This window comes from Corapipo altera, unplaced genomic scaffold (assembly GCF_003945725.1).
Source record: "Corapipo altera isolate COAL_440 unplaced genomic scaffold, ASM394572v1 49, whole genome shotgun sequence".
Lineage (NCBI taxonomy): Eukaryota > Metazoa > Chordata > Aves > Passeriformes > Pipridae > Corapipo > Corapipo altera.
The window spans coordinates 10,455-22,982 of record NW_020884879.1 but is presented as its reverse complement, the minus strand read 5'-3'; the positions used below and the strand labels follow the sequence as shown (position 1 = coordinate 22,982).

General features: G+C 38.7%; 1 protein-coding gene across 1 annotated transcript in view; it reads right to left on the bottom strand.

The window, feature by feature from the left end:
* Positions 1-5,632: 5,632 nt before the first annotated feature.
* METTL4 (methyltransferase like 4) overlaps positions 5,633-12,528 on the bottom strand; it is a gene marked incomplete at its 5' end in the record, with an annotated part of 16,977 nt that continues 10,081 nt past the window's right edge. Inside the window, one exon of the mRNA XM_027638840.1 lies at positions 5,633-6,675. Within this exon, the coding sequence (XP_027494641.1) occupies positions 6,530-6,675 (146 nt within the window). The remainder of the gene's footprint in view (positions 6,676-12,528) is intronic.

The window sequence follows — 12,528 nt, the reverse complement described above, 5'->3', positions numbered from 1 at the left end:
AAGAAAACATTGGGATTTCATTGCCAAGACCACAGTGTCAACAGTGCCTCGCAGCCCTTCTTTATGTAAGACCGACAGGGAGCTATGAAGCTAAAAGCCTGAAGAGAGGCGCACTGCAGAGCTCTGCCTGCTGTTTGGCAGCCAGAGTGCTTCCAAGAGTGCTGGGATATCTGGAGACCAGGAACATTTTGAATGTCAGCCCCACAGAGCAAGTAATCCCAAGACTGCACATGCGTCAGGCTCGGACTCAAAACTGAAAGCCCAGGCGCTGCAGCACACCAAGAGAGTTCAGCAAGTTCAATAAAAAATGTTTGCAAGTGAAAAGCAACTCTCTTTAGAAAACTTCCAGTCTACTCAAAGAACAACCCTGATGAGGTGATAACCTCACCTCCTCTACAACTGCAGTAAAAATCCTCATAGTTAGGCCCAGCAAGGTGACCCAGCCTCATCAGGGCAGCTTTGATGTCATTTTAGTGATGTCAAGGCACGTTGAAGCTGCCAAAGGACCAGTGAAACCACGGACCTGTCCCACCCTCTGTGTGCTTCCTATGCTTCTGAGATGTGGCCAAGGGTCATGGGAACTCATCCTGGCAGCTACTATGATGTTCAGTCAGTGACAATGTTATGCTTTCAGAGAAAAACAAAGAAAAACATATCTATCATGCAGTCCCCAGGCAAGCTTTTAAATCATGTGTGTTATTGGGCTATCTCCAAACAAATAATAAGTACCTTTCCCCCATAAATTAGTAACATTAGGACACTAACAAGTAAAAATATGATATTTCTAGCAGTGCACATCTCATTATTCAAAGGACTGTATAACACTGATTCACACCAATTCAACAGACCGGCTTTGTATGCACATGCACATGCACGTACACAATTCTCTCTACAGCATACTGGCAGACCAGTCACTCTACCAGCGCTGTCTGATCAGAGCCTTACAAATGCTCCTCTCTCAAAGCAGACTGTAGACTTATTAGCTGCTGCCACGCCCTCCCACATCTGACCACCAGGCCACAAATAGATTATACCTGTTCTCAGATCATAACCATTTAGTTTGGAGTACCCAAGGTGCCTTCTCCAACAGTAAAGAGCACTTGTGGCTGAGCCACACAAACAGCTCTCTGGGCAACATTTCCATTGTACTGTTCTGTATGAAGCTCTCTTCTCTCCTTAGGAACAACTTGTAAGACCCAGTTTAGGAGCACTGTCTTTCAGGAGCATCCTCTCTCAAACGTCTCTAGTTAGACTGGTCCATGCAAGTTGCTTCTGACAACCAAAATCTCCACCCACCTCTCCCAGCATGGTGATCTGTGGGTCCAAGCTTTGTCAATGCAGTAAAGCAGATTTTGTCCCAAAGGAAGACATGTCCCTAACAAGACAAAGGCCATGCCCTTGTTGTATGGGTAGCAGCTTAGCTACACCTACCAGCTTCTCTTCCTGGTTTTTTTTTTCTAACATCACACTGTTCCTGAAATAACATCAGCATTCAGTTACCACTAATGGAAAATACTTCATCATTTTAGGGAAGGGATTTTATGATGGCTTTTACTGTAACAGCAGAGCCCTTGATTCACAGCAGTCACAGAATGCACCTGTATTACTGATACTAGCCCTGACCAAAGCACTGTGGGACTCCTGATCCTGGGAGTCTTCCCCACAGAGTCAGGGTGTATCCAAGGCACACAGTTGGGTCACAGAAACATTTTTTAGGTCTTGCAGTTTAGACATTGGCTCTGTGAAACAGCAGCTCCTTTCCATAGCTGTGTTCTCCCCAAAAAGCAATCCCCACACAGATGGGGACTGAAAAGCATGGGACGGCAATGTGCTGCAGCACTAGGATACTCCTAGTCATTACAACCTAAACATGTTACTGTGGCAAAAATTGTAAAGTCAAGCAAGATCCACTAGACTGTCAGATCACTGAGAAAATGTTTAATAGCACTGTTTAATATCTTCATTACTGACACACACAGTGGGATCGAGTGCACCCTCCACAAGTTTGCAGCGACACCAAGCTGTGTGGCGTGGTTTACATGCCCAATGGATGTGATGCCATCCACAGGGACGTGGAAAAGCTCAAGAATTGGGCCCATGGGACCCTCATGAGATTCAACAAGGCTAAGTGCAAGATGCTGCATCTGGGCTGGGGCGATCCCCAGCAACAATATAGGCTGGGGATGAACAGATCAAGAGCAGCCCTGCCAAGAAGGACTTGGGGGTGCTGGTGGATGAGAGGCTGAGCATGACTCAACAATGTCTTTTTGAAGCCCAGATGGACAATCACATCTTGGGCTGCATCAGAAGAAGCATGGCCAGCAGGTCCATTCTCCCCCTCTACTCTGCTCTCGTGAGACCCTGCCTGGAGTGCTGTGTCCAGCTCTGGGGTCCCCAGCACAGGAAAGACATGGACCTGTTGGAGTGAGTCCAGAAGAGGGCCACAAAGATAATCAGGATGGAGCATCTCTCCTGTGAGGAAAGGCTGAGAGAGCTGGGGTTGTTCAACCAGGAAGAGAGAAGGCTTTAGGGAGACCTTACTGCAGCTCTACAGTACATAGAGGATGCTTATTAAAAAAGATGAGTACAGACTTTTTTAGCAGGACCTGTTGCAATAGGACAAGATGTAAAGGCTTTAAACTAAAAGAGGGTAGATTCAGACTAGATACAAGGAACAAACTTTTTACAATGAGGGTGGTGAAACACAGGAACAGGTTGCCAAGAGAGGTGGTAGATGTCTCATCCCTGGACACATTCGAAGTCAGGTTTGATGGGGCTCTGAGCAACCTGATCAAGTTGAACATGTCCCTGCTTATTGCAGGTGGGTTGGACTAGATGACCTGTAAAGGCCCCTTCCAAATCAAACTATTCTCTGATTCTATGAAACTATGTGACAGGTGGGACACCAAAAGACTTCTTTCAGCAACTTGACCATTCCTCATCCCTTGGCTGTTCTCTAGCCTTCCATTCCCTTTCTGTTATGTCCAAACCAAATAAGTATTAGCCAAGTCTTAAATAGCCTGTTGAGGCTAATGAACAAGATTCTCAAGGCATAGTAGCATTTACCTCCCATAATTTTATACTTGTTTATGCAGTTTGGAAATCTATTTTCAAAGTCAACTCTTTACTGCTGCTGACACCTATCCAAGCTGAATGCTATAAAGAGGTAAGAGCTACTCACTTACTTCACTTTTTTAATAATGTTTACTCTTGCAAAAGAAATTTTGTTGTTTCCACAGGAGTTCATGCCAAGAAATCACTATTCCATGGGAGTTCATGCCTAGCAATTACTATTCAAAAAACATATCTTACTGGTATAATTCTTTTTACTTCACAGAAGTTTAAAAATACAAGTAAAGGTCATATGCTAATTTGACATTTCAAAATCACACTCAAACCTGAAGCTTCATAAAAGTAAGTTTGATTATGACACTTGATGTACTCTACATATAGGAGCAGCTTAAAATCACTTCTTTTTGCATTATGAACTGAGATTCTTTTGCAGTAAGACATAATTTTAAAAGGCTTTAAATAGTGGAGAACACCTAGCCAAAGCAACTTCTATCATTGTCCTGCTAAAATAACAACAGATGTACCAAATAACATACTTTCTGAAAATTTTTGAGCAATTGCAGTTGTAACTTCACCAAGCTGCCACAAAAAGAACTTAACAGATGAAAAAAACTTCTATTTCATCAATGTTGTTAGTAAAATACACACTTCACCTATTTTTCTTGGAATATGTGACACCAGAATAGAAAAGCAGAAAATCTCTTTTAAAATAGGGGGGAAAACCCTGTAATTTTTAGGAACATTTAAGAAGTACAAAATACCTAGGCTGCTACTTATCACATACACAAACATCTCATTACTATCCTGTATTCCCACATCCCTATCTTCTCCCTTGTTCTTTCATTTCTTACCAACTTTGTAAATTCTTCAGAGCAGGTTTTCTTTTTAATACAAGGCTTGACACAACAGAGGGCATCTTTCCACCACCAAAGTGGAATAAAGTAATAATATTATCTCTGTTATAATACTATAGATATTATTATTGTAGATAACATTTTATAAAAGAAAATTGGATCTTAAATTGTCCTGTCATATTAGCTGGCTTCACTCACTTTTTCAGGATGCTGCAGATTCTGCCTCAGAGGAATCCTTTCACAGACACTGAAAAATCTGATGGCTGGTTAGGAACGGCTGGGGTTTTGGACAGCTGGAAAAGTGTAAGAGGCTACTAAAATTATGAATTAAGCATAATGGGCCCATAATAATGTTTAAAAGATGACCCCAAAACTATCGACTGCTAATACCACCATGAGATTTCCAAGTTAGCAACAGACTTTCTCCTCCTGAGAAAATGCAATGGTTTCAGGTTGGCTGCAGATGTAAGAACATCACTTCTGTCCTATTCACAAGGCCTTCTTCACAGGCAGAGCAGTGGAAAAGCAGCAGAGCAGTTGTCTGAGGCACAATTTTGTAACTGTTTATGACAGGACTTGGTACGACTTAAACTCCAGTCTTCAACTTTTGACTTACAGTCTGAGAGGCTCAGTCTGGCTGCACAAGTCCTCTACATACAAACCATACCTGTGACGCTGAATGCCCAGTTGCTGGAATTAGCTGCTCAGCTTCTAGTTTAATGGTGAACACAGGGATGCCAGGTTGAGTTGAACTCAGTGATCTCAGAGGTCTTTTCCAACCTTACTGATTTCAGAAAGCCACAATTTGCAAAGGGACTCCACAGAAAGGAGAGATTAATAAGATCATCGATTTTTAAACAGCTTGAAGAAGGTAATTCCCTTAATAGGGTTCTGCTGCATAGCTGCAAGGAGAAAGGGAGTTTCCTGATCTCTAAGATTGTTGATCTCTTTCCTTTGTTTGCAATTAAAAGATAATCTAGAGTCATTCATAGCAGCAGATGTGGAACAGACAATACTGTCATTTCTTGGGCTGTTTACAGAGTACAAAGGGAAAACAATACACCTGCAACAGTTATGAGTCTCATACACTCATTTAGTACTAGATGAGACCAGCTTGGGAGGGCAAGGGAATTCTGGCTGGGATTGCAGAATCTGCAGGTAGGGAACACCTCGTAAAACTGAGAGCAAATAAATAACTTTCTATCCCTTCCAGCTGTAGGTAAGGTTGCTTAGGTACTGACAGTTTAAAACGCAGACTAAATAAAATCATGCAGCAAGAAATGTTTTCCCTGGTAACTACTTTCAGTGTTATGTTATTTACTTATTTCGAGTATATGTTTAACTGCTGGGGGAGGGAGGGGAAAAAAAAAAAAAACATTTTCCTTGCCTTGTTAACTCCACTGCTCCAACAGATAAAACATGAAATTGAACAGTAATATAGGAACTGGGTCTACAAATGACACACAAGGTTTTATTTTCATTTTTATTACAAAATTAACAAAAAATAATCTCATAACATTTAAAGTTTAATTTTAAAAAGTCTTCACAGGTCATCAGACTAGCAAAAGGAAAATTAAGGTAAAGAAGGTATGTAATGCATTTTGTTCCCCATTATAAACAGTCAGGACTCAGGAGCTTGCCATCAGGAAAGTCAGCTGGTCCAGCACTTCAGCCTCTAGTGCTGCAAATGAGTCAATGACAGAGGCTTCATTACATTTTCTTTTTTATTTTTCTAAACAAATCTAAACACAGCAAAGGAGACACAAAGTGTACCATTCTTTTAACAACAACAAAAAAAGAAGGGTCATCTTTATGTTAGCTGAAAAATACAGCTCACTGGCATAGCTTTTTAATGTTCCAAGAACATAAAGAAGGATAATTTTAAAAATACATATAATCTGTTAAAAGGTCAGAATTCATAAGACGTTGAGACAGATCATTTACAATGTGTTCAAAAATTAACACCATATACAAAAAGATATAATTGCCAGCATTTGTAAAAGTATAATTTTACATAGAATGTGGTCAGCCAAAAATTCATGTGCCAATTAACACAAGCACTGCTCCTTTTATTTCCTCTGAGATAGACAGACAGATACAAATGCGAGAGGATACACTGCCTTCATAACTATTTTAGTTCAAAATCCATTGTTTTGCAAAAAAACAATCTTCTTTAAGAAAACATGCATAATTCAGAACTGTTTACTCCCACTGACACTCTTTAAGGAGTCATTGTCATTCTTTAAAAATAATACAAGTGCTACATTATAGCACTTGTGACGTGTTATTAGCTCAGATTTAATAGCTGCAGTGAGAATACTTTAAAATATCTTTTCCTTGAGGTTTGAAAAAAAAAAAATAAAAATGGGGATGAACTTGCATTCCAACATCAGTATTTAAATATTTTCAGGTCATCAAAATAAGGACCACCATGTACAAATGGAGATACCATTAAACAGATATCCTGTCACTTCAAGAATTTTAACTGAAATGCAATTGGTTTAGTTCTGTCACCTTTAAGTGAACCATCAGTAATAAAGATAAGTTCAAGACACCCTGGGAAAGCACAGAATTTCAGAAGATATAGATGTATAAGGCCCAGATCAGTTTTCCTTCTGCAAAAGAGTGAAATAATCAATGTGCTGAAACTTCAGGACCTCGTTTCCCCAGCTGGTCCAGCCAGGCTGGAGGTTGCGAGCAAACAGCTCCAAGCATTCCACATCTGGCTTGATAAACTCTGCCAGAACTGCTGTGTAAGAGAAAAAAAAAAAAAAGAAAACAACAGTGACAATGGTACAAATAACAATAGTAAACACATAAAACCTCCCCTGTGATGCTAGTGGATGAAAAAATGAATGTTTCATTAAAAAAGGGAGAGACAGCAAATTAATTTCAGGGGTTTCATCAAACAGCTGGACTATTTATAGTGAGAAAGTAATTTTAAATAAGTGCCCTTGAGATTCTGAACAATACTGTCAAGGCCTTCAATAGCCTTGATTTATTGGTTTTCATTTAGAGAAAGGGAATGAGGATTTATTTCAGCCTCTACATAGACGAGTTCTGAATTTTTTACTAATATCAACAAACAGCTCCTATAACACGGGTAACATTTCTAAAAATAAATAAATAAATAACCCCTTTTCTTAAGATCACACTCTTTTCCTTTGCACCTTAAAGGGGATAAAAGTATTTTTGTGATGACTGTTAAGAGGTAAAATAAGAGGCACCAGTTAAATAAGCATAGCACTAAAGGGCTATAAGAATGCAAGCACTACTTTTTCCCCAATACCAACTTGGCAACAGAAGAGATATTTATATAACTCTGTTCTTTTATTCAGTAACATAAATCTCATATTTCTTTTACAGTTGGGCATTTTTACTGCTTAAACCCAAATAAATAGATGCCTGTCATCAACATTAATGATGTAAATGTCATGGATTATGAACGGCATTCTTGGAGTGACAGAAAAAGATCTTGCATTTTGCTTGAAAAGTATTACTGCAAACATTTTATTGCTAAATGTTTGTCATACAAAGCCATTTAGTCTGTGGCTGGTTCAAACAAATCCTTAACTAGGTTTCACAAAGTTATTGCATATAAAAATATGCATGAGAAAAGCAAAGGTTTAAGGAGTACAGAACACAGAGAAGGTAGAAAGACCAAAAAAATCTTAAAAACCTTACCTATACTAAAAATTATATGTTAAGTTTTTGGTTTTGTTACTGAAGACAAAAGAAGAAAAGTTATGAAAACATTTCCAAAGGATATTTTGGTGATTTTTTATTAGATCTCCCAGCACTTTCTGAATCTCTGCCACTTAAAAATACAACTCATTAACCCATCAGTATGCTGCCTGATTCAGCCTCTTCAGGTATGATCACTGCAGATCATAACAGCATACACATCCAATCAGCATACACCAAAGTATGAGAGGCAATGCTTTTTCTTGGTTTATTTGGTGCAATCCAAGTTCTGACTCTTTGTAGGAAGTTTGCCTGTCACATACTGCCTGTGTGAGACCCCAGCTGATCAGATCATGGATTGCTCCTGTTGCAGAAAAGATGAACATCTACTTCGCTTTCTATTGTTAGCCAGGCCCAGATGCATTTCCTACCTATATGATCACCTCTTAAAAAGCTTTAATATGTTCAAAACCTTTTCGTAAATATTCTGTAATGGGTGTTTCCAGGCTTTCTTGTATTTTGGCTTGGCACAAAAATCTATTCTCCTTCTCCCAATGTTTAACAAATGTCACATTAATGTCTCAGATGGGTTATCATCAAGGCAGCTTTTAACCTAAAAAACACTGCTACCAGCAGGAATTTTATTCCAAAAACCTGCTTCTTTTAGAGAAAAGTTAAAATGCTTAAACAAATCTAACATTTGCAGAGAAGTCTGGGAAGTTTAGAGGAAAATGTACATTCTGACAGAAAACTTGCTGCACTGTTTGGTGTCATGAGAGTTCATCTAATTAAACACGACTTATGAGTAACTTTTTATACCATCTTGCAAACCCACCATAATAAAAGAAAAAAAGTGGTAAAGTTTACTGTTCTTCTTCCAGCTCCATTTAGATAAGGATTTCTTGTGCATCATTTGCTGTCAACATGATGAGAGGGCTCAAGCACCTCTGATAGGAGGACAAGCTGAAAGAGTTGGGGTTGTTCATCCTGGAGAAGAGAAGGCTCTGGGGAAACCTTATTGTGGCCTTTCAATGCTTAAAGGGGGCCTCTAAGAAAGATGTGGACAAACTTTTTAACAGGGCCTGCAGCAATAGGACAAGGGGTAATGGTTTTAAACTAAAATAGGATTGATTCAGACTAGATATAAGGAAGCAATTGTTTACAACAAGGGTGCTGAAACACTGGAACAGGTTACCCACGGTGGTAGATCTTAAAATGCATAGGTTAAAAAATATCACAGCACTAAGTTCAGCAACCAAAAGCAGTTTCAACAAGCACCAAAAACTTCCATGCCTAAAAGGACAAATTTGAAAAGCACACATCAGAGATTCAACCACCTTCAGAGACTGGTTCAGCAAAAAGCAGGTAGCCAAAAAAACTGATCAGTTCAGCAGAAGCAGGAGGCATGTCACGGTATTTCTATCAATTTGGTTATAGAATTTAAAGAGGAAGTCCCAGGAACCTCCCCCTCTCCTTCTGCCAGTGAGAGGATCTTTTTAAAGTTAGAGGCTTTTTAAAAAAAAAGAGAGACATATTACATATAATTCGAGATCACATTATAGTATGATTTTTCATTGCTAGGTTGTAGGCATTTACATAATCACATCAGGCAGTAACTTGCACTGCAATGAAAATTACCATATCAAGAGGGCTTCATTTTGTTGTCTTAAAATCTCATTACATTGGTTTCCTTAAAATAAGAAAAGTCAGTGTTCAAGTTACAAATTATGGCTTTTTTGTTAGACCTTTTTAAGACTGGAAGGCTAGCTTAAACACAGGCATTTGACTTGCAGCCCTCAAGCAAAACCCTGGAGTTTTTTTCCTCTGAAAACAGGTTAGAGGAGCTACATCAGCAGAAAGATTAAATATTAAGTTCTTTTACCACAAGAATAAATTGAAAAACAAAATCCACCACACAATTACTTCTATCCACTTACAGATACCACTGACAAGAAACAGCTCAAATAAATGATAAACAGACTATTCTTTATCACTTACAGGTGCCACAAACACTATGACAGCAACTCAGGCACTTATATTTGGGCATGACATGATGCTAGCACAAAGCTAGCTGGTAGGCATAACGCTGGTCTTCCAGAAAACCCTCTTCATTCTGAAGTGCAATCCAGCAGACACCTGCCATACCTGCTTACTCTTAATCCCAAACATGTATTGAAGATGCATGCTGCTAAAAACGTTTAAATAAGAAAAAAGAGGAATGATTTCTGAAACAAGCAACAGTTTCCCCTTATGTTTTGGACTTCCACTGCCCAAAAGGCAAGTTCTGTATTGACAAGTTGGATACATAAAGTGAAAATGACTCTCGGCTTTTCACTGCCTCATCAGTGAACATGCAAAGCACAAAGCACACAGCTGAGCTCATTTTAGAATAACCCTTCGAGAGAGTTCACTATGCAGAGGTTCTTATGCCCAGTTTGTCTAACCCCTGAACAGAGTAACACCAGAAAAAGAACTGAAACTCGGCACAAAGATGGCTTCACACATCTGCATCTCTCCTAAGCTTCAAGTTCAACTCAGATGTTGATGCACCTATCAGTTAGTCTAACAGTAAGGGCTCACAAGGCACATAAGGAAACAAAAGGCATTTATTTTCTTTTTAGTTCCAAGGAAACTTTTGTAACACGGCCTAACAAGCTAGGCTTGCTACAAGAGGAGGGAGTTTCCATGACTTCCCATCACATTGTTCTGCTGAGGATACGCAGAGTGGCTAGAACACAGCCAAGAATTATTTCCAGTGTTTTTAGACATACTCCTATATAACAATATCATTTTCTAACAACATATGTACATACTTAAAAACTGAAGGAGAAATGGCTGTAACAAGAACAACCTATAATATAGGAAAAGGAAAAAAAGGTGATGTGAAGTTATGTAGAACTTCATCCATCTGTGTAACAGAATGTCTTTTATGCCTTGTATAAGAGCAACACTGAACTGAATTAGGAAGAAAACCTGCTGTTATCTGAATCGAAACCTGGAGTAATAAAATTTGATTTTAACACATTTGCATAAAGCAGCTTAAGTACATTTACAATGACATATTAAAGCTCTAAGCATCGAACACAGCACATGCATCACCAAAAACCCCTACAGTTGCAATTTCATGGTTAAATGCTCTGTAGGAGCACAAACACGTCTTTTTGACGGCTTACTTTAATTTACATCTTTCTCTTCCCCCAGGAGAGATAAACTGTTATAATCAGTCATTAAGTGGTTACATATGCACCAACATACAACCGTTATTGTTGTAAAAAGAAACAAAGTGCCAGACACCATCAGTAAATACTAATATTTTTGGCTTTGTTACCACTTAAACAAAGCATAAAGAATGCGTGTGACTCATCAAGTGTCCTTCTCGCCCCTTGCCAAATCTCTGCTTCTGCTCAAATTTCTTCTGAAACCCTCTAGGATGTAGCTTAGCTGCTCTCTACTGGCCGCTCGAGAGTATTGTCCAGTCGTAAAAGCAACACCTGGCACAGCACTGAAGTCAAAGCATCAGCAATTAGCTTTTGCCTTATGGTCTACCTTTTCATTACATAACTGTACTCTGAATGGAGATGTCAAAAAAGGTAGGATACACGTGGATTTTTATAGAAACCTTGTAAATCATTGATATTTGCTCCACAGCAAATTTATTTTTTCAGAGAGAAATATAAATGCTGCACAATATTATCAAATCCCAGCATTCAAGTAAAAACCTCAAGAAACACACAAAAAAATTAGCACAAACAGTTTCTTTTAAAATCCATTCAGGATCATAATTTAAAAAGGAATCCCAAATGCAATTTCTAGATTCTGCCCTACAAAAGAATTGTTCCACAGACTATTCCGGCACTAGAATTTCCTGCAACACACACAAACAGTTGTTCTGCACCCTCGGATACCTCTCAAGTTTCCTGTTTGTGTCTGACTTGGCTGCTAAGTATTGGTTTGCTGAAGAGGCCCTAGATGACAGCCTCACAAATCACCACCCTACTGTTCATTACCTTAAATCAACACATACAGTTCCTCCTCTAGTCTTAATTCTTAAAGATGTGGCTTCAGAATCAAAAAGATCCTCCTAGTATAGCCTTTCTTCTTTTCTGTTTTTAGCTAACCGAAGTATGTCCCTTCCACTAGTTTTTGAACAGGTATATATATGTTAATTTAATAAATACAAGATCCCAAAAATAAATTTTACAGTGTCCCTGAACATAAAACAATTTTCCAGATCAGCATCCTAACTGAAGCTGTTCTATTCCCTGGGAACAGAAAAAAGAAAGCATGTCAGTGAAGCAAACTGTGACACCTCTCCCCTTCAACAGCATTAAACATTTCTTCTACCTGCCTTTTCTGATGTGACTACATAGCACCATGTGCACCTGGAATATTTGCAGATTCATCATGAGCTTCCCTCCTGTGGGAGGATGAAACCATTTTTGTGAAATGTATTAAATGCACTTCTTACCATAGCCTTGCAAGGTGAAAGAAGTACAACTTCCTACTGACAAAATTATAGTCAGAGTGCTCCAGAACAACATGCAAAACGTAGCAACATATCACATGGAAGTCTTCAAATTCTTTGGACTAAACTCCGAAAGTTGGATTTATACCCAATTAACTGGCTGGCTGGAGTTACTGCATCAATTTCAGTAAATTAAATACAGCTTCTCAGAAAAAAGCAGGGCCTGCCTATTTATTGCCTATTATTAGCAGTCTTAAAATAATTACGGTTTTGGATTTAAAGGCATAATTTTACTGCAGGCAATTCATGGAGAAATGAAAACTTTTCCTTCAAGATGACATAATAAAGGAAGAGTTTTCTGCTTTTATTAACTAAGTAGAAGATATCCTATTTTATATATTCCCAAAGTTTTCTCTCCACAAGGGATTTTAGATCATTTGTCATAACTTCATA